Source organism: Eumetopias jubatus, unplaced genomic scaffold (assembly GCF_037043125.1).
Source record: "Eumetopias jubatus isolate StellerSeaLion01/CBP00866 unplaced genomic scaffold, mEumJub1_p1.0 scaffold_13, whole genome shotgun sequence".
NCBI classification, from domain to species: domain Eukaryota; kingdom Metazoa; phylum Chordata; class Mammalia; order Carnivora; family Otariidae; genus Eumetopias; species Eumetopias jubatus.
This window is the reverse complement of record NW_028274819.1, coordinates 8,167,420-8,189,749: the sequence shown is the minus strand read 5'-3', so window position 1 is coordinate 8,189,749 and position 22,330 is coordinate 8,167,420. Positions and strand designations below refer to the sequence as shown.

General features: G+C 59.1%; 2 protein-coding genes across 2 annotated transcripts in view; one reads left to right on the top strand and one right to left on the bottom strand.

Moving 5' to 3' along the window:
- Positions 1-22,330, bottom strand: part of MACROD1 (mono-ADP ribosylhydrolase 1) — a 146,871-nt gene that overhangs the window by 83,951 nt on the left and 40,590 nt on the right.
- On the top strand, positions 18,717-20,741 carry FLRT1 (fibronectin leucine rich transmembrane protein 1). Its single transcript, XM_028118147.2, has one exon. It carries the CDS (start codon positions 18,717-18,719, stop codon positions 20,739-20,741), a length of 2,025 nt encoding a protein of 674 aa, XP_027973948.2.

Here is a 22,330-nt window from a genome sequence, read left to right as displayed (position 1 = left end):
TAAATGACATGCTCATGGCCCTGTGAACCTGGGGAGGGTTTCCTCAGGTGGAAAATCAAAATGGTCATAACAGGACCTGCGGGTTCAGTGAGAGGGTGTCGCCTGCCTCGGACCTAATACAGGCTTTGCATCATCCACACGAAGCACTTAGCTCAGTGTGCCCGGGGCCATCTCCTTCAACTTAGCCCAGTCATTGTCACTGCTGCTGACATGGTCTGTGCCCTTAAGAGCTCACAGCCGAAGGGGGGAAGACAATTAGAATCCAGGGTGCACCGTGTGAGGGCCAGGGCGGGGGCAGCCCCGCGGAGGGCAGACGCTGAGCAGGGGTCAGTCGGAGGGGTGACAGTGTTGGTTGCAGAAGCAGGCCTCAGGGTGGCCAGGCCCTGCCGGACGTGTTCATCCCCATCCAGCCCCCCTGCCCTTTCAGGGGTCTTCCAGCTTGGGCCTGGCACCGCCTCTCAGTGGTGGTCTGGGCCATTTTTGGGCATCTCTGTTACCAATTTCTTCCTTAGTGGAATCCCTCCCAGTAAATCCTTCCTGGTCCTTCTAGATCCTGGTCCTCCCAGAACAGGCTGGTCTTACTTCTTTGGGTCAGCTGTCCAGAAAGCCAAGGACAAGAGAGTGCTGTCTTCCTCGAACAGCCCCTCAGTCCCTGCCCTAGACCCTCCGGCCCCCGTTTCCCCCCCCCACCCCGGGCCTCTTGCCCTGCAGCATGGCTGTGCGTGTTGTCGGGCCCCGCACTGAACAGGGCTCCTGTTTGGTCTGACAGGGGCAGAAGCAGGGAGGGAGCAGGGTGGACATGACCACCTCCTTTAACACAGCCCGTCCAGACCCAGGAGCTGGGCCCCTCCGTGTCTGCTCCAGTCAGCCACCTTGTTCTGCAGACACAGAGAAGGCCAGGCTGATAGAGAGCAGGGTGCCAGGGGAGCTGGAGAAGCCAGGGACTTCCTGAAGGAGGGGACACTTGTCAGCCTGAATTGAAAGGCAGGCTCCCGAGTGAAAACCTCTTGAGTCACCCAGTCTGCCCCCATCTGACCGCAGGGGGCCTGGCCGAGCTGTTTGGTTACTAACATCATGGAGCTGACTCCAGAAGCTGAACATGCAGGTGCAGAAGGATCATTTATTTCTAGGAAAAGTGGCCTGGGGAGGCTGACCCCAGAGGCCAGAGGCCAGAGGCCAGAGGCTTGGCAATGCTGGACCGCCAGCTCCTCGTCCATCGGGATTCAGAAAGTCGCCCACCCTTCTCATGACCACGGCATCCTTGGCTGTCCCTGGGGCCCCAGGGGAGTGGGGCCCAAGTGCCTCCCCCCAGGGTACACCCAGGTCAGGGGCCTGGGAATGACTTTAGCCCAATGCCCCCTGACCTGGGCCTGCTTCCTGGGCAGCAAGGGCCTGTGTTTTGGTGGCCACGGATCAGGGCAGCCCCCAGGCCTGCAGCTGCCGGGCAAGGCCAGGCCCCATGGGCTCCAGGAGCAAAGGGGCCAGGGGCCTCGTTAGCCACAACTTCAAATAGCCTCGTTATTACCAAAGTGCACCTCGAACCCTTTTCCTTCCTCCTTCTCTCCTTAAGGCAGGCTCCCAAATGAAAAGGAAAGTATACAATGAGCAGCGATGAGGAACCCTCGGAGGAAAGCCAGGCGTCTGTCGAGGCAGAGAAGGAACGCCAGCCCACCCTCGCAGGGCGCGTGAGCTGTGGACTCCCTTTCTTCTTCCTTTTTTTAAATGGTCTTTTTTCCCTTCCTCCTCATTCAGCGGGTCTCTCAGACTGCGCTTTAAGTCCTTTTGAAGTGTTACAACCATTTTCTCCTCTTTCAATTAACAAGAAAAGGAAGCTAATAGCTTTCTGAGCCACTCGCTGTAAATATTAACCAAGTCTGGCCATGTGGCCGGGGTGCGCAGTGTTGCTCTCGGCCGGAGAGCATGTTTACGGGAAGGAGGGGAGGGGTGGGAGATTTCCAACACAGAGACGAAAATCCCTTGGCACGGGCTTCCATGGTTCAGGGAAACGGGAAAGCCGGGGGGAGCCAGGCGAAAGGGCGCCTGTCCCTGGGGGCTGGAGGCTGGCACTGCCGGCAGGAGGGAAGTGGAGACTTCTGGAAGAAAAGGCAGCTTTGGCCAGCTGCAGCCAGGTACCTTGGACGGTCCAAGTGCATGGCCTGGAATCCCTAGCTTGTGGCTTTCAGTGTGGTCAGTGGTGGAGGTCTTCATGGGACTGGCATTTTTTTTTAAGATTTTATTTATTCATTTGAGAGAGAGAGAGTGTGGCACAAGCAGCAGGGAGGGGCAGAGGTAGAGGCAGAAGCAGGGAGCCCAACATGGGACTCGATCCCAGGACCCCACGATCATGACCTGAGCTGAAGGCGGGGTTGGCTGAGCCAACTGACTGAGCCAGCCCGGCGCCCCTGGAGGACTGGCATTTGAACACAGTGGCCAGAGAGTGAGGCTACAGCCCCTTCCTCTGTATGGCGTAGAGCTCCTGAAGGAATCTGAGACTGGGGAGTGAGCTGAGGGAAGTAGGGGGCAGAGGAGGGGAGCTGCAACCCCTTGAGCAGAACCTGGGTTCTGAAAGCTCCAGGGCCTTCTCCCCCTTCTTCTCCCCTCCACGACCAGAGGCCCTGCACCTGCCGGACACACGCGCAAAATGCTTCAAACAGGTGCTCCAGAGCGCCCGCACGTCGGCCACGTAGGACCCGTCTCAGAGCCAGGGTGGCCAGGGGCCCCGTGTGAGAGCACAGAGGCACGGGTGGCCGGGGGTGGGGGAAACCAGGTCTTCTGCCTCCAGGCTCCACCGCCCACCTCAGCCGAGGGCCCAGGTGTGGGGAATGCATGGCCCGTGTTCTGCTAACAAAAGCGGGCCCATTTCCCTAGAAAGGTCTGGCCTTTGCTGGCAGCACCAAGTTCATCATCCCCCGAAATCCCCCAGGGCTGGGTACAGACCCGTCTGTGTGGGAGCTGAGTTACAACAAGGCCTGCGGGGTAGGACCAGGCCAGCAGGCAGCCAGTGGGCAGGGCGCAAAGAACCTCGAGCAGGCCTGGGCCTCCATTCCCGTCCCCTGTTGTGTGCGGGCAGGCTCCGGCCACTGTGCCTTTCCCTGTGGCAGAGGGGCAGGCCTGTGGAGGTTGATGCGCTCCCACCCCTCCTCCACCCTGCTTAAGTCTACCCCTCCAGAGGCTGAGAGCAGCCATCCTGAGCCCACTGAGCTTAGCTGCCTGAGGCTGGCCCTGCCCCCCACCCACCCTTGCAGCTCAGCTGGGCACGGGGGTTCTTCCCGCCACCCGCCCCTGCTCGGAGGAGACTTCCAAGGCGCGTGAGCACTCCAGGTGCAGGAGGCCCCTTTAGATGCCTGCCTGCTCTTCTGTCTCACTGCCGCTCAGGGACGAGAGTACCTGCATGGCAGTCTTTCCAGGTCCCCCACTGCTCGGCTGCACTGTGGGGGCCTGGTAGAGCCAGGCCTCCAGACCACGCAGATGGTGCAGTGGAGGGGGCTCTGCGAGGCCTAGTGGGGCAGGCAGGCAGCGAGCAGGTGCCAAGAGTCTGGGCCAGTTTGGTCCCTGGGCTGCTCTGCCAGCCCAGCACCAGGACACAGGAGTGAATTCTAGGCCACCTCTGGCCACAGCTGCCCTTGCTCCCCAGGTCCTGGCTTCAGCCCACACACGGGGAGGGAGAGAGGGAGAGAGGGAGGGAGGGAGGGCGGGACATCCCATGGAGGAAGTCCCACGTCTTCTCTCCGAGGAGCTGTCCCAGAAGAGCAGCCCCCTGGAGCTGGCTTCTCTGCTCTGGGCACTGCCTGCCCCCCGACCGGCCTCACCCCCCTTCCCCAAGGGTCTGTCTGCGAGGGTGGGTGCTGGCAGCAGTCTAGGGCTGCTGGCCAGGCAGCAAGGGCTCCTGCAGCTGTCCACAGACTGGCTCCCACTCCTGCACCCACACCCATCCACCAAAGTCTGGGTTTTGTCAGGAAGCGGTTTAATTAGCAGAGTGGAGGCTTGGGGTTCGCGCCGCGTATGCAGGCTCTCTCGCCTCCACCTCTTCTCACCTGCTATGGGGTGCCATGCTGCAGTGCCAAGCCTGGGGGCCAGAGTGAGTGAGAAGGGGGCAGGGTAGGGCCCTCTCTCAGTGCAGAGGGCGGAGCTGGAGCCTCCAAACACGCCTCCTGCAGCACCCAGATGCACTCCCCCCCCCCACCCCGCTTAGGCAGGCTCCGAGTCCCACAACAGGCTGGCTGTGTGTGCATGGTGCTGCTCCAGTCCACCACCCTCTAGCAAGGAGCAGAAGGGGGCAGGAAGCCACTCAGCCTCCAGGCCTGTCTTCAGGGAGACTGCCTAGCCAGCCCCTTCCCCTGAACCCCACTGTTCCCTACTCCCAGCCCAGGCTCCCACCCCTGCTCCTGGGGACACTGTCCCAGCTTCTCACTGGGTCCCTCTCTCACCCCAGCACCTTCCAGCTCTCCACAAAGGTCCGGTCATGCCTCCCCCTGCCTGAGTACCTTCCCTGACTCCCCACTGCCCTTGGTATGAAGGCCGGGCCCCTCAGCAGAAGATTAAAAATTCCCCCGCAGGCCAGAATCTCATCTCCCTCTTCAGCTCAGATCACTGCCTTCCACTAACTCAGAGCTTTGGGACACCAGCCTTCTCACCAGCCAGCCCTCCTACTCTGAGCCTTTGCATATGCTGTTCCCTTGCCCTGAAGTGCCCTTCCTGCCCCACCCCCTACTATGAAGTCTCTGTTATGGGAGCAGTCCATACTCCCAAGTGGGAAAGCTCTCCCTGCCCCGTGGCCCCGGCCCCCAGCCCTCTGCCCCCTGGAGAGAGGCACACAGCCGTAACAGCTCCCAGGTCCATGCGGCCACAAGAGAGGAGTGACCCACACACTGCGGTCACTGTGGGGGGAGAGGAACAGGCCCTGTGGATGGCCATCCTGGTGGGAGGAAGTCAGCAGCCACAGAACAAACTCTGGGTTTGAGTCACAAAGAGCCTTTTCATCTATACAGGTCGGATACAGATGCTGACCTCAGCCTGGAAGTCCCGAATAAAAGAAAACCCTGTGTCTCCTAGCTTGCACCAGCTTTGACCTGCTTGCGATGATCTAAACTCTGCCCTCTGTGCCACAGGGCACCTCTGCCCGGGAAGGGGGGGAGGCAGGTGGTTTATTCATTTAAAATGCCACTTGACCTAAGTCACCAGCCATAAAGCCCACCTGGGTTTCCAGCAGCACATACCAGGCGTCTGATTAATGATACACACATAATAATCCATCCCTAAGAGCATAGGTTGAAATGAAGCAGGAGGGCTAATTGCTAATATAGGAATTAATATCAGCGAGAACAGATCCTCAGGGCAGCTGGGAACCGCAAAGCTGGAGAGTGTTTCCACTTCGGGGCGGGTGGGGGGAGCCCTGAGGTCCAAAGGTGTGGCCAGGGCTTCTAGGGAGAAGACAGGACAGGGAGGTGGTTGGGGGAGACCCAGCCACACCTGCCCCCCTCTAGCTTGCCACCGAGTTCACATGTGACTATCACGACATGGGAGCCTGGGGAACCCCAGAACCACAGCACAGTGTTACCTCCCCATGAGGCTCCCCATGATCCACCCTCCCAGGCTGGGCAAGGCGGGCTATTTGCTCCCATAGGGCCCTGTGTGGGTCTCACACTGTGGCCCTCTGTAAACCAATGGCCTCCCCGCTGGACTTCGAGCTCCTGGAGGACAGGGGCTCCTCTTTGGATCCCAATGTCTTGTATGGTGCCAGAAGAATGACTGGACATAGTACATGTTTGCTGGAGGGAGGGAGAGAGGGAGGGAAAGGTGGATGGATGGACGGACGGATGGAGAGACAGATGAACAGACAGAAAGATGGACAGGTAGATGGATGGATAGAAGATGGAGGGAGGGGGCAGTGACAGATGCATGGATGGATGGACGGAAAGATGGACAGACGGATGGAAAGAGACAGGTAGATGGACAGAGAAATGGAGAGATGGGGAGAGGGAGGGCTTGATGCATGGATGGATGGACAGATGCATGATGGGTGAATGGACAGAGAGATGGATGAATAGAGAGATATGTAGATGATGGATAGATGGATGGATGATTGCACGAGAGGGCCTCAGGAAAACCCAGTTCCCTTGGGGCACTGGGCCCAGGGGCCACTGTGGGTTTGGTTGATCGGTGTGTTTCTGTTCTACTGAGACTCCATGTCATGCAGAGAGAGGGGAACTGGGCCAGGGTTCAAGGCCCTGGCTGTCATGCAGGTTGTGCAAGCTTGGACACATGCCCCCTTCTCAGTGCCATGGTCCTCCCTGCCCTAACAGCTGTACTGGATTGTCCCCAGGCTCAAGGGAGATCTCAAAGCAGAAATGACCTGGAAAAGGCAAAGGCGCATTGTCCCCCTGCAGACAGTATCTCGGTATGGGCAGATCCGGCCAAAGTGGAATGGTGTAGACATGTGGGATCGTGCACTTGGCTCTCTTTTCCCCTTTCAAATTTCTTTTAATACAATTATGATGTTATTATTTATAACAAAAAGTAAAACTGTAAGCATCTCAAGTACTTACAAATGGAAGCTTCTATTATGTTGACCCAAAAAATGGTTCGTTTGGCAGAGCAGAGACCTGGAGCCTGTGGGAGCAGGGAAGGCCACAGCGAGGGTTGGTGGGCAGAGATGTCCTGTAGGGGGCATACCTACGAGCTGGCCAAAGTGGCCTGGAGGTGGGGGGGGGGAGGGGGCTCCCGCAGCAGAACCCGTGGACTGAACAGGTTCATTTTATCCTAGCTCCGTTTGCCCACATAGAAGGTCCGCATGCCGCACTCTCTTTGCATTGTGTGGCCTCGGGCTTCTCGATCCAATTGCACACCCACTGGGGATGGTAGATGTTTGCCAGGAGGGCACATTTACATGTTTATTCCTGAGCCTTGTTTGGTTCAGTGAGCGCAGGTGACTACTAACAATCATCAGGAGGCACCCACACGTGGGAAGAGCTCCCACCTCCCAGGCACAGCCAGCCAGGCCCACCCCAGGATGGACAAAGTCAGACGGCCCCACCAAGAGCCTTGCTCAGACCCCAATTTTCTAAATGAGAAAGGAGAGTGGGGAGGTCACCGGGTGCATTTATGAAGCATCTACTGTGTGCAAGGCACTAAGCCAGGTAGTGGGGGATCTGCCTCAGACAAGCAGAGATAATCCCTTCCTTGAAGCAGGGAGACAACTCCTTTCAGGACACTATGGGTTTGTGTGCCCAGGCCCCCCAAGGAGGAGGGCCACCCGATGCAGGAGTGGGGGCAGTGTGGGGGAAGGGCCTGGAGTGAGCCCACTCGGGCATTCTGGGGCTGTGCTTTGTGGGATTCTAGAGGCTGCATAGGAGGACTGGGAAAAGGGTCCAGTGCTGTTGGATGGAGCCGCCCTCCTCGGTTCATAACTTCAAAAAGCAGTTCTTGGGCGGTTGCTCTCTGTTGTGGGGGATCAGCAGCCATGGCCGGCTGAGCCTCTGGGCTCCGAAGACGCTGCCACTATCCTCTTGAAATACGGAGGCCCCGCCACCTCCACTCCCACCCCCAGCAGTACAAAAACAATTTCCTCGCCCCGGCCAGGGAGGCAGATGACCTCACTGGACTGTTTCCATCTCTCGCTTTCATAGAGAAATTACAATTTATAATTGGATGAAATCACGCGGGGGTAATAGCAGTAAGAACCCGCGCCATAGCCCGGCAGTCACGCCTCGCGCAGGCACTGTCCCCGCCTCCCCTCCTACCCAACACCCCCCTCCGCCCCTGGAGGGGCTTCACCTGCCTACTGGCACCCTGGGTATATAGCAGGCCCTGGCCATGCCGGATGCATGGGGCTTGCTGTGTCTTGTACCCCCTTCCTTCTGGGGATGTCTGTCCTAACTCTCCTCCCCCACCCCCTGCACGTACCCTGGCAGCCCTGGCAGCCCCCACCAGCACTCCACCCTCGTCACCGGTGCGCCCCTGCCAGGCTGGGCGTCCAGTGTGTAGTGCACTCTGCCCCAGTCTGGGCTCTGGGCTTATGAAAACACGCACCCCTAAAGATCCTTGTTTTTATTTGTAACAGCCCCAGACAGCAAGCATTTCTCAAATCAGCCACCTTCGGCCCGACAAAGGAGAGTGCCCAGATGCAGCTGAGTCCATCTGGATCCGATTTCAAACCAGAGCTAACACTCTCAGATGTGTAATAAAAGCCCTTTTCCAAAGAGGGGCTCCTGCAGGGGGAATACGGACACCAGGGCACCGTGGGGCTTCAGCACGCCACGCTAATGAGAGGCAGTGAGAGGCGACTGGAGGGCTCGGGGTTTGTTTTGGACTCCGAGGACCAGCCAGCCCTGCCCCCCAGGTCCCTGGGGAAGGGGAGGATGGCCTTCGAGGGCACCAGGGGCGTGGAGCCCTGACCCTGGCCTAGGAAGTGGGGCGGTTGCAGGAGGGAGGCCAGGGACTCTGAGACCCAACTTCCCCGCTTCCCTGCTGCTCCTGCTTCCCACGGTGAAAGGCAGTGCTGCTTCTGGAAGCCAAGGCCGCGGTGGCCCAGTTGGATCCTTTGAATGACATTTCGAAAGAGGAGCAGGTGCTGGGGGAAAGCGGAGCCAGCCAGCGCGGGGCCAGGCAGGCAGCCCCTGTGCGGCCAGGAGCCCTCAGAACTTTGCTTCTCTTTCTGGTCCTTCCATCCCCAGCAAAAGGAAACTGGGGAGCTTTGAGGAGGGTGCTCTGCACAGCCCCCTGTTTGTTGTCTGGATTTGAGAAGAGAAGGGAGATGATGGGGAGTCATCCCCGCCCCCTCCCGGCTCCCTGGAGAGTGGCGTTCAAGAACGCGGGTTCCAGGGGCATGGGAGGAGAGGGGGCCTGCAGCCCAGGCCGCCCGTCCCTGGGTGGCTCCTAATTTCCCTGGGCTTAATCATTTGTATTGTGTTTTGGCAGGTGAGGAGGCAGGGAGTGGGTGAGCAGAACTCCTTTTTGGACAGACAAGCCCAGAGGGTGAAGCAGGAATAACTCGCCCCTCCCCCCCACCTCCCCAGCAAGAAAACCTTCTCGACAAACAGGAGAAGCCAAGCAGGACTGAGCGCCTCCCCCCCCCCACATCTTTCCAAAGAGAGGCATGTGGGGCCTGACAGCTCAGCGGCGCATGTCAGCAGCTCCAGCCCCGCGGTGAACATCTGAACTCCTCAGCGGGGTAATGGACCCCCTCCTTCCCCCCCGGAGACACAGCCTGAGTGGCAGGAATACCGAGTCTTTGGAGAGTGGCTCCCTCTCAGCTCTGTCACGCAAGGCCGCTCTCTGCACTGGAGCCCATTCTGCCAAGTGACTTAAAGGGATTAAAAAAAAAAAAAAAAAAAAACTTGGTGAAGAAAAGGGGGTAAAAGCCACGCAGAAGCCTTTCAGAGGAGGTGGCGGCCGACAGACAAAGGGGCAAAAGTTGAAAGAGGACAGCGAGAGGCCACCGTGGCAGGATGGACGCCGGGCTCTAGGGCATGCCTGGGGAGCAGGGGCCCAGAACACCCTCGGGCAGCACACGGGAGTCCTGGGGCTGCAGGGGGTGCCTCCACAGGCCCCTCATGCACGCCCCTCACTCCGGGGAGAGAGGCCAGCAGCGCCTGGAGCCTATGGGACAGAGCATGCTACTCCAGCCCTGCAGCCAAGTCTGAGCGCGAGGAGCCCTGCAGAGCAGAGAACAGGGGGTCCTGCCCGCTCCCCGGGGTGCCCCTAGCTCCACGCAACACCCCAGCTCTGTGGCCTGCACCTGCGTGCCTGGGCCGTGGGGTCAGAATGTGAGTGTGTCCGGGCCCACCTCAACCGGAAGCATCCAGAACAGAGACCCCGGCCAGACCCAGCAGGCTCCGGGGCTGCAGCTCAGGAGGTAAGGCAGTTGCAAAGGGGCTCTGGGTGGCTCAGGAAGGCCCAGTGGCTCCTCATGCCTGAGACAGCTGGGACCTGCTCTCTTTCCAGCTGGGTTGCATTGGGGCGTCACAGAGCTCCCCAGGTCTGCAGCTCCCCCCCCCACCCACCCCCACAGCCAGTCAGGCAACCAGCAGTTTCTGCTTGCCAAGGGAGAGGTCTTTTGCTACCTGGTGGCCATGCTCTACCCCAGGGTGGATGGGACCAGGGTATAAGGCTTTTCCAGAGTAAACTGCTGCCCCACCATGGGAACCCTGCTGCTCCAGAGCGGGGGTCCTACTTTGAGCCCCTCTGAGTTCTGCCCGAAGGGGGCAGTCGTGAGGCCTTGGGGGAGGCAGGACCTTTGGTGACACTGGCCATGGCACCTGCTGCCCTCCCACGGGGAGAGAGTCTCTCTGTCCAGGCCCGCCCCTGCCCTGGCCGGGAGGACCAAGGGTAGGGCTGAGCCAAAGCCACCACCCAAGACCTTGCCCCTGCTGGCCCTTGGGCATCACTGTTCTGGCTTCCAGTCCAGCCCCTCTGCTGGTGAGAGTGGCATGCTGGGGGCCCAGGGATGGGCAGTAAGTGTCCCAAGATCACACCGCAGGCCCTAGTGCCCCTCGTCCTCACTCGAGCTGCGGAACTGCCAGGGCTGGGCAGGTGGAGAGCTGGGTCCTCCCTGGGGGCCGGGAGTGGCCCCACTCTTCCCGGCTCCCCAGAGGCCAGGAGGGAGGGCTCGTGCCTCCCCAAACACAAATCCCAGGCAACTTCCAGCGGCGGTGCCCAGGGCAGGGCAGGGAAGCCCCAATTCATTACCAAGATGGAAAATGACACTTCTCTGCACGTTTCCCCAGGAGAGGGGCTGATTTATGACTGCACCAGGGCCCGGACATTCGTCAGCGCGGTGCGACGCACATGCCGTCTGCGGGGGCATTAATAGCCGTGTTATTAGCCACTGGCGTGAAAGATGCCCTGCGGATCGGCTATTTGCTGTTATTTATTATAAAGGCGCGCCAGCCCAGCAGCGGGGCCGACAGGCATCACGATCGCAGGGAGCCCACGCTCGGCCCCTGCCCACCTGGCCTCCCCTCCCTCATCCCTACCACGCGTCACCCACTGCCCTGTCATTTGTCCCTATTCACCTCCCAGCCCCTAGGAGGGGTTGGGGGGCAATTCCTGGGGCCCACGGCCACTCCCCAGGCCTGCACCCCTAATATTTATGGAGAACCTGCTCAGTGCGGGGCTCTGCCTCTGGTGAGCTGTGGAGCCTCCTTCCATCCCAAGGCAGAAAAGCAAAGAGAGCCAAACTAGGGGAGCCAGGCAGACAGGAGTTGGTGCCCTGTTCCTCCTGTTGTGAGCAGTGTGACCCTGGGCACATCCCTTTCCCTCCCTGAACATGATCCCCTTTGTGCGCTCGGTGTGCAGGCCAGCTGGAGAGGAGAGGGGGGTCGCAGAGGACCCAGCATGCAGCAGGCCCCTCCCTGGCCAGCTACTGCCACTAATGGGCCCCACCCCATCGGGCTGGAGGGGTCTGCAGACCTGCAGGTGGGGGAGGCAGCCCCCACGAGTCCCTGTGTGAGTTAGACACTGTGCACCACCACCCTCCCTGTGCCAGTCCTCTGGGAAAGGGTTTGAGAGTTCAGTGCCGAGGCCAGAGCAGGTGGCAGGGGGGGAAGGGTGCCCACGGCTGCTGGGCCAATCCCTTCTGCTCTCTGGGCCTCACTTTTTCCTCCCCTGTGAAAGGCAGATAATCTCCAAGGTCCCGTGACTCCCCAGTTCCGGAGTCCTGAGGGTGGGGTCCACCCTCGTGTGTCTCTGTGGGCCATCCCTAGGCATGTGAGGCTGGCCTGGAGGTAGACCTGTGGTCGGGCAGTGCCAGGCCAGCCTCCCGGTGTCAGATGAGACGAGAAGGGGGCAGCCAGAGGTCTTCCTTGGGTTTCTCCCTCTGGGGCTGGGCAGGGCCCCCGGGGCAGCTGAGAGGGCAGGGAAGAGCACTGGACAGCGAGTCCAAGGCCTGGGTCTGTGTCTGGCTCCTCCACCACCAGCGGCACAATTCAGACCAGTCCGTCGCTCTTCCTCTCTGGGCTGTGGTGCTGAGGGTGCCTGGGTGGTTATCCCTTCCCAGGCTGGGGCTAAAGGGGGGCCAGCCTCCCTCTTCTCTCCCACTGCCTGTTTCTAGGTTTCAGATTGGAGGGCCTGCCTTTTGGCGTCTTCATTCCTTCATTCACCAGATGCTTATGAGCACTCCCATGCCAGGCTCTCTGCTAGGCTGGTGAACGGGACAGAACATATCCTGGCTTAGGGGAGTTTACATTCTAGTGGGAATTCAAGGAGCAGGGCCTGCATGTGGGGGATGCTGCACACGGGGGGGGGGCCCACCCCCAGCCTGCTTCCGGCCAGCTCTCAGCCTTTGCTTCATGATCAATAAACATCACCATCCCCAGTCTCTCCTGGTCACCCTGTTCCTCTCTCTCTGCTCCTGGCTGCCCCCATCCTGCTGACTGCTGAGAGACCACCAGCACTGACCCTACAAACCCCGGGGTCCCCTCCCCCTGCCCCCTCCCTTCCTTCCTTCTGCCCTCCCCCCCGAATGAAGGCCCTCAAGCCTCTCTTCTACCTTCTGAAACTCCCCTGCCCTCTGCTTTTTCCTTCGCCAAAGGAATGAAGCCTCAGTCTAGGCAGCTTTACTAAAAAATGCACGGAGACAGACAGAAATATCAGGTGCAGGAATATCTTATTAAATAACGTGGGGAGAGAGGGAGAAACAAAATTACACGTGTCTCCTTTCATCCCCCCACCCCCCTCCCGGCCCTGAATTGTTTAATATCGAACACTGTTATCAATATAATTAACCTCCTAAGACACAATTTTAAAGTCTTGTTTTTTAAAGGGATTTGCCTTCTCTGAAGTTCAGGACATCCCGCCGCCCGGCACCGCCCAGGCAGCCTACGCGGTGAGGTGAACCCGAGGTACATTTTTAGTGGATTTGCATACCTGTCTGCAATTACCACTGGTGATAACCGCTGATGCATAATGCATGCAGCACGAAATTAGAAAAATAATTAACTTTAGGTTTTAAAAGAATCCCCTACCACCACCACCACCCCCACCCCCGGCCCTGCTCCCCCTTCTACTACAAGTTATCAATGGTACCAGCTGATGAGAGCTGGGGCAGAGTCATGCGGGCAGGCTCGGAAGGGCCTCGTGGGTCAGGGCAGCCGGCCCCCTGCCCGAAGGAGGTGACTCCGGTGGGCTTAGACCGGCCTGGGCCTGAACTAGGGCTTGGAAAAGGCCCGCTCACCCAGAAGTCCCAGGGTCTCCCCCTGGGCCCGCAGTTCCCATCTGGACCTGCCCTGGAGCGCTGCCTACTGCTAAGATGGGCATGGTCCCCTGTTGTATAGGGCACTCTGCATCGGGCCCTCTGCTCAGGCTTGAAAACAGCCGTAGCTTATCCTCACAAGGGCCAGGGAGGTGGATCATTTGGGGTCCCATCTTACAGAGGAAGGCCTGAGACCTGAGGCCACCCTCAGTAGGTGGAGCCGGGGACTGAGCCCAGGCAGGCCCTGGGGGGAGGGGGGGCCCTCATTAATTTAAACAAAGGTCTGCTGAGGACTCATCACAGATGTGGAGTGATCTAGCCTTGGTGAAGCTCCCGGCCTGGCAGGGGAGAACACAGCTCCTTCTGGGGCCAGCGTCTCCTGCTTTACCCCCTCGGGGCTGAGCAACTGCTTCTGTCCCTAGCCTGCCCTGTCTGTACACCTTGCTCCTGCCTCGGGCCCTTCCGGGAAAGACCTGGGGGCCTGGCAAGGCTTAGGGAAAACACAATGAACTCCTGTTGTTGAAGAGATGGACCAGAGGGGGCATAGAAAAGGGGAGGGCGAGGGGCTCCCTGGCTCCGTCGTTTCGGAAGCTCCGCCAAGACAGGTGAGCAGCCTGAGTGGGTCATAGGAACACCTCGGGGTCCCTCCCCGGGACGAGATGGAACAGGTCTTCTTTCTCAAACCACCCGGTCCTGTGCTGGGCACTCTGCACAACCCCTCTCTTGTCGTCCCCTCGGGACAGTGGGGTTCCCAGCAGCACGTTACAGATGAGGAAGCTGAGGCCCAGGGACGTGTCGCTGCAGGACACACAGCTGGGGACTAGTGAGGCCAGATTCGAACCTAGCTTTGTTGTCCCCTCCCTGATTCTAGTTCACGTGCCTCCTTCTTGGGGTCAGCACCATGTGGAATTCTCTGATTCCTAAAGTGGGGGCTGAGACTGTGCTTGGCACTTCGGGGGACCCAGCGTCAGGACATCCCCACATGAGCTGCCCTCACTAACCAACAGGAAGGAAGGCCGGCGCTTGGGGGCAGGAGTAGGCCTGCCCTGCCTTCCCTCTCCCGCCTGGGACCTCCAGCTCCTTCCAGAAACACGCTCAGCCCCCTGGTGTGCTCACATCTAACTGTGCCCTGAGAACCTGCAGCAGTACCATCTCCTGTCCGGCATGCCAGGGCCTGTGCTGGGCCTTCCGTCCTGAAGCTGCCCCCTGCGTGTTACCCTCCCTCCAGCCTCCCGCCTCCCAAGGGGACCCCCCCCCGGAAGTCCCTGGGCCTCTGGCAGCCCCAGCGTAATGGGATTTGGGGAAGACACCAGGCCGGGGGTCTCCAACAGGGAAGCGCCTCCATCCAGTTGGTAGATAAACATCTCCCACCGGTGAAGCGGGTCAGCTTTGCAGAGAGGGGGTCAGGGAAAGCTTCACGGAGGGGGCTCTATACGCTGAGGTCTTGGGGAGGAGCAGAAATTGGCCCGGCAATGGCAGGAGCAGGGGAGGGTGTGTTGGTGTCCGAGGATCAGGAACAGCACGGAGCAGAGGCCCAGAGGGAGCAGCACAAGGGAGGTCAGGGCCTTCAGGAACCAGGGCTGGGCTGCAGCTGAGAATTCCAGGGGGACCGAGGCAAGAGCTGAGCTGTGGGGTCCAGCCACTCACACCCCCTCCCTGGGCCTGGACAGCTCCCCATGAGAAAGAGGCTGGCGCAGCCTGGGGTCACAACAGGAGGGCCCCACCGTAGGATCAGTGTGTCCACCGTAGCTTGGGGCGTGGGGCTGAGGATGCACAAGTGAAGGCGGAGGGGGCCCAGCATCACAGCGATTGACAAGGAGTCCCTTTTGGGAGCCTGGACGTGGCAGAGCCCCAAGAATGATGCCCCGGGTCCCCCGCTGGCGAATGGGGGTCTGTATCCATCCAGCCGGAGCCACCTCCCTGCTCCCTCCCCCGGCCCCCCAGGGAAGGATCCTGCTGTCAGTCACGGAGCTGGCAGGTCCTGACTCCCATCATGCTGAAGTCTGCGGTATCTGCACAACAAGTGACCCCGCAGAAGACGGGCGATTTACCGGGTTTAATTTGATGGCCACACAAACTGTCAAACACACAACAAAGGAATAAAAAGGCCACCTGGCACCCGGGCAGTTAAAGGCTCCTCCAGGCAGGCATGCTTTCTTCCTCCCCACCCCCAGGCCCTGCCCTGCGCCACAGCCTTGGGGAAGGGGCGGCAAGGGGAAGCTCAGCAAAGATGGATGAGGCCTGCAGACAGGGGAAGGGAAAGGCCTTGGGTCCCGGCCTCCCAACTGCTTCTCGGTTATCCATCAGGCATCTCTGAAAGGGGCAATTTAGACACTGTTATGATGCCAGGGCCTCTGGAGGCTGAGGGCTGTGGCCATGAGCTGAGCCGGCACCGGGGACTGATGTCTGTGCCAGAGAACGTGGTGGCTGGCCTTGGCTTTGGCCTTCACAAGGCTGCCCCCCTGCTCAGGGCACCGCCCAAACGGCCAAGCTGAAGGGGCCACCTGAATCCCACGTGCCAGGTCTCAGCTGCTGACAGGTCAAGGAAGGTGTGTGTCCTCTGGCCAGATGCTGGCGCCCTGGATAGAGGGACTCAGACTTGACCTCTGAGACTGAGGCAAGGTGGCCTTTGAGCAGGCCTGGGCCTTCCTGTCCCCCACACCTGCCCTAGTCCTGCCTCTTTTCTCCTAAGCATCTTGAGACTGGACATGCAGGCTCCATAACCCTCGTGTGTGTGACAGGCTGGCACAGGTACAAACATGCGTCTGCATAGGGGGTGGGGCGAGACCCGGCTGGCCGGTCCCCCTTGTGCCTGGGTTTATCCCTGTCCTCTGAAGGCGGGCATGTCCCGGTCTATGTAGCAGCCCCGTTTTGAGCCCGTCCTCCTGCAGAGTTCGGGCCATGGCCCTCCTCAGTCCTGGCTGTGATGAGAGGTGAGAGAATCAGTGGTCAGGTAAGGGCCAGGCAGCCTGGGATGCCCATGCCCCAGCCAGATTTTACAGGGTGACTCTCGCTGACACTGAGGGAAGGAGGGCTGACCAGCCTGGTGCAGGGCTCTGCAGTGGGGGTAGGAGGGCGGGAGTGCGTCAGGGCATGTGGGTAGGGGAAACAAAGCTGACGGCTAACTCCGCCGCGAGCAAGCTCAAGTGCAGGACACAAAGACCCACTCCGGGTCCCGCAGGGACGGGGTGTGAGTGGGCTCAGGACCCAGAGGCTGGGCTGGGAGACGAGCTCAAGGAAGCAGCCAGGAATAAGCAGGCAGTGGCCTTAGTCCCTCAGGCCAGCGGGTGCTCACAGAAGGGGGCCTAAGCTGGCTCCAGAAGCCCAGAATGTTGGGCAGGGTCTCAGCAGTCCCCCTTTCTCCTGGCTTTCCACGAGGCCTTGTCCCCTCTGGCTCCGTGCACAGGCCCCATGCACCCTTCCCCTTTGCCCTCACTTGCTTCTAGCCAGCTTTCCTCCGCCAGCCCCTGAGCTGCCTTGGGTCCACCTCATGGATAAAAGTTCATGCCTCTTACAAGGCCCCGAGCGAGGCTAGGGCGTTAACCGTGGGCAAAGCCTGAGCTTGCTCCAGGAGGCCCTGGGGCTGCCGAGGCTGTCTGTCCAGAGGCCCCAGTAAATGCAAATAGGGTATGAGTGTGTAGAGGGGAGTGACTGTAGGCATTCCTGCCTTGCGCAGCACCTTGGGTGGTCGCTGATGCTAAGCCACACCAGGCCTCCACAGCCCACGGTCCCTGCCCTTGAGTACCTAAAATTTAGTCGGGGACATTAAAACACTAACCGCCCAACAGTGCAACCCACAGCTCACAAAGATGGGCACGAGATGGGGCACCACGAGCCTAGTGCCAAGATTCTGGCCTCCCCACCACTCCTCAAGTGTCTTGAGTGCATTAATGCCTCGGAGCCTCAGTTTTCTCTTCTGTTAAGTGGGAAGAAGAAGGGCATTGACATCAGGTTTGCTGGAAGGGTTAAATGACCTAAATGCTCATGAAGCTCTAGGAGCATCATAGTGTGAGCTACTATCCCACCAGAATGGGATCCCAAGTAGCTAGAACATGGGCTGGGACGTGGGGGGTGCTCCACAAAGATCTGCTGAGCGGCTAGATGGACAGATGCATGGATGGGTGGATGGGTAGGTGGAAGACTAGCAGAGGAGGGGACATGTGAAGAGCAGTTTGCTAGATGGAGGGGAGCGGTTCCAGGATAGAGGGGGACAGACAAGGGAGAAGGTTTGACATTGGTTGAGAAATAGAGATGGTCAGTCCCCAGGGCCTGAGAGTGAGGTCCCCACTGGGACTCGTTCGGTGACCAGATCCCGATTCTGCTCTGCACACCGGGCTGGGCTGGCTTCAGGCTGGGGCCTCAGCTCAGACTCGGGGAGGCAAGGATTGTGTCCCACCGTTGAAAAGCCTTCGTGAACCTAGAGTTACATGGCAGACCTTTGCCGGCGGCATGAAGACACCTCCCCAACTGAGGTTGAAAGATCATTTCTCTTTAATTGATTTTTTACCACTATGAACAGCAAAATAATAGGAAAAAAATCTACTGCAATTTTTCCATTTGTGAAAACCGAAATTACACCTTGCAGCTGATTCCCTCAGTGTGGACCCCTCCCTCCTTTTATTCATGTAATTTCTTCAAATGCTAGAAAACAGATAAATTTTTTTTTTCAAAATAGCTGAAAGTTTCGTGATTTGGGAAGGGGGTAAGGTGTAGAATAATCTCCCACACGACATGGAACGCGGAGCTAGGGAGGGCACCTCGGATATAAAGGGTTTTCTGTAAATACACAAGAAAGCGATCCCGTTGACACCTCATTCTTCTGTCTATAAAATGCATGAGTGGCAAATGGGATGTGTTTTAACACCAGACAATGAAGCTCCTCGCCCTCCATTGCTCACCAGTGGCAACCCGGCGGCTTCTTTTCTGCGGGTTCTACTGACATCCCTCCCCCCCCAACCCCTTGTGAGCTCACAGCCCTCACAGAAACAAGCTTCTCCTTCAGACCCTGGGTATGAGCCAGATAGGGATGCGAGTTTCCGTTCCCGTGAGAAATGGTGGCTCTGAATCCATAAAACACACCTTAAATCCATCCCATCAGCACTGACCAGCCACTTTTAGCATTAGCCATAAAGACTGGCTTAGGGTGAAGTCTCGAAAGAAGAAACAAACCGCGGCGTGGCTCTCGCTAAATGAACCTCACCCGCGGCTCGAAATCACCGTCCGGGAAGGCGGACTGCGGCCGCCTAATTCACAGACATCTTTTTGCTCCTGATGAGATTTCACGTTAGCCAGATGTCGTTAGAGTCTGACCTCGGCCCGAGGGATCACCCGTGAAGTCAGGCTGGCCCAGGAAGGGCCGCAGGGCGTGCGCCTGGAGGCTTGACCTCTGCCCCGCCACGACCCCGTGGCAACCCTGCGGCGGCAGGCGGGTGGGCGCCAGGACTCGCTCTCACCGCACGTGTCTTATGCTCCTTGCAGGTGTTGAGGCTCCAAATCAGGCGGGGCCCGGCGCCCCCAGCCATCCACCATGGTGGTGGCATACCCCACTGCCGCCGCCGCCACCACACCTGCTGCCACCGTCACGGCCACCGTCGTGATGACCACGGCCACCATGGACCTGCGGGACTGGCTTTTCCTCTGCTACGGGCTCATTGCCTTCCTGACGGAGGTCATCGACAGCACCACCTGTCCCTCGGTATGCCGCTGTGACAACAGCTTCATCTACTGCAATGACCGGGGACTCACCTCCATCCCCGCTGACATCCCTGATGACGCCACCACCCTCTACCTGCAGAACAACCGGATCAACAACGCCGGCATCCCCCAGGACCTCAAGACCAAGGTCAACGTGCAGGTCATCTACCTGTACGAGAACGACCTGGACGAGTTCCCGGTCAACCTGCCCCGCTCCCTGCGGGAGCTCCACCTGCAGGACAACAACGTGCGCACCATCGCCAGGGACTCGCTGGCCCGCATCCCGCTGCTGGAGAAGCTGCACCTGGACGACAACTCCGTGTCCACCGTCAGCATCGAGGAGGACGCCTTTGCCGACAGCAAGCAGCTCAAGCTGCTCTTCCTGAGCCGGAACCACCTGAGCAGCATCCCCTCGGGGCTGCCCCGCACGCTGGAGGAGCTGCGGCTGGATGACAACCGCATCTCCACCATCCCGCTGCACGCCTTCAAGGGCCTCAACAGCCTCCGGCGCCTCGTGCTCGACGGCAACCTGCTAGCCAACCAGCGCATCGCTGATGACACGTTCAGCCGCCTGCAGAACCTCACCGAGCTCTCGCTGGTGCGCAACTCCCTGGCTGCCCCGCCCCTCAACCTGCCCAGCGCCCACCTGCAGAAGCTGTACCTGCAGGACAATGCCATCAGCCACATCCCCTACAACACGCTGGCCAAGATGCGCGAACTGGAGCGCCTGGACCTGTCCAACAACAACCTCACCACGCTGCCCCGCGGTCTGTTCGACGACCTGGAGAACCTGGCCCAGCTCCTGCTGCGCAACAACCCCTGGTTCTGCGGCTGTAACCTTATGTGGCTGCGCGACTGGGTGAAGGCGCGGGCGGCCGTGGTCAATGTGCGGGGCCTCATGTGCCAGGGTCCCGAGAAGGTCCGGGGCATGGCCATCAAGGACATCACCAGCGAGATGGACGAGTGCTTTGAGACGGGCTCACAGGGAGGCGCGTCCGACGCTGCTGCCAAGACCACGGCCAGCAACCATGCCTCTGCCACCACACCCCAGGGCTCACTCTTCACCCTTAAGGCCAAGAGGCCGGGGCTGCGCCTCCCTGACTCCAGCCTCGACTACCCCATGGCCACGGGCGATGGCGCCAAGACCCTGGTCATCCACGTGAAGCCCCTGACGGCGGACTCGATCCGCATCACATGGAAGGCCACGCTCCCCGCCTCCTCTTTCCGGCTCAGCTGGCTACGCCTGGGCCACAGCCCAGCCGTGGGCTCCATCACAGAGACACTGGTGCAGGGGGACAAGACGGAGTACCTGCTGACGGCTTTGGAGCCCAAGTCCACCTATATCATCTGCATGGTCACCATGGAGACTGGCAACACTTACGTGGCCGACGAGACGCCCGTGTGCGCCAAGGCCGAGACGGCAGACAGCTACGGCCCCACCACCACACTTAACCAGGAGCAGAACGCAGACCCCATGGGGGGCCTGCCCCTGGCGGGCATCATCGGTGGTGCCGTGGCCCTCGTCTTCCTCTTCCTGGTCCTGGGGGCCATCTGCTGGTACGTGCACCGGGCCGGTGAGCTGCTGACCCGGGACCGGGCCTACAATCGGGGCAATCGGAAAAAGGACGACTACATGGAGTCCGGGACCAAGAAGGATAACTCCATCCTGGAAATCCGAGGCCCTGGGCTGCAGATGTTGCCCATCAACCCTTACCACGCCAAAGAGGAGTACGTGGTCCACACCATCTTCCCCTCCAATGGCAGCAGCCTCTGTAAGGGCACGCACACCATCGGTTACGGCACCACACGGGGCTACCGGGATGGTGGCATCCCCGACATAGACTACACCTACACATGATACCAGCCACACGGGCCGCCTCCGCCCCAGCTCCTGCCGCCCCCCCTGGCCTGGCGACAACGTGGCTCTGCCCAGCCTGCTGCCATCCCATAGAGCAAGGAGAAGGAATTCCACGAGGACTTTCCCAGCAGAAAGCAAAGTTTGGGAACGGTTGACGATTTTATAGAACACAACAGTGGAAAAAAAAGATTTTTTTTTTAAAGAATAGAAAATAGGAGGGGGATTTGACGTTGCTGAAGACATAATTTATACCAAATTATGCCAGTTGGGAAAGGAAGGACTAAAAATAATATTGCAGGAAGGGTTGGGTCAGGGTTTTTTTTTTTTTTTTTCCTGAACTGGAAAGATACTACCTGTCTGTGTGCGCCTCACGCTCTGTTCAAGGCCGTCACAAAAGAACCGTCAGAGAGAACAGCCAACACGCGAAGCCCCAACGCAGCTCTTGCTGCCGGCTCCTCGCTAGTGACAACAACATGATGGAAGGTTTTCAGGCTCTTCACAAAGGAGAAGGGGAAGAAAAGATCTTTTTGCTATGGAGAAACTGTCCTGAAACCTCTTGCCTGGTTCTTTCCATAACATTTCCCTTACAGATTTGCAGAAAGAGCACGTCTTTCACTGCATTCTTTGAACAATGGTGTAGTCAATTAAAAAGCAAACTTTCTTTTTCCTATACCGAAACCCTCTCCAGTTCCGTGCACCACGCTCCATGGAAGCCCCCTGGGGGAGCTGTGGTTTCCCAGCCAAGCGGAGGTGCATCTATCTACCTGTCAATCTCTGTGTCGTGTCTCTCAATACAGATGGGTAGATAGAGCCTCATATCCGGTCCTTACTACTTCTTGGGTCAGTTCGTACAATTTCCTGAGACAATAGAGTCACGAAAACGTTGCTTTCTCCTAGAAATCATTGAGTAAGTAGACAAAGCGTGTTGGGGGTGGGAGTCGGGAGGGGGAACAATGCTGTTCCTAAAGGCGGAGGTGTGTCTGTCCCAGTCGGGTGGCCAGGGAGACCCCGGGCAAGGGGCACCCTCAGTTCAACCCTATCTCAGGTTGGCCAGAGCTGGTCGGCACTCTTTTCTGATACAGAGAAAAGCGTTCTTTGATGGCCGGTGTGCTCGTCTCTCCCCCCTGCCGTCCCCCCCAAGATGCAGATGCAGTCACCTCAACAGCGACTTTCTCTTTCCTCTGTGCTGTGTGCTTCCTCCTGGGACAGGTAATTGGTGCAGGGACTTTTTTTTTTTTTTTTTTTTATGAGCTGATTAGACCTAATGGTTTCCATGGCTGCTCAAACAAAGCCCAGAAAAAGACGTGAACATTCTCAGAAGAGCCCTGGGAGACAGCAGCCCCCCGAACACAGAGCACTCGGCCGCACCCACCCCTGGCACTCTGCTCTGGAGAGGGAAGACCAGACCTCCAGAAATGCCAGCTCCAAAAGGGTACTGACCGGGGCCCTTGGAAGAATTCAGTTTTTATTTCCTCCCCCCGGCCCCCGGAACCTGGGTTGCCATCATTTATCAACTGGCAGTGCGGTCTGGTGAGCCATGAGATTAAAACGGTAATGAAAGGATGACAGCCAAGCTGGAGTGAAGGAGG

Bases quoted from the DNA above. Each gene is read 5' to 3' on its own strand.
- FLRT1 (XM_028118147.2), top strand. From the start codon at position 18,717: ATGGTGGTGGCATACCCCACTGCCGCCGCCGCCACCACACCTGCTGCC.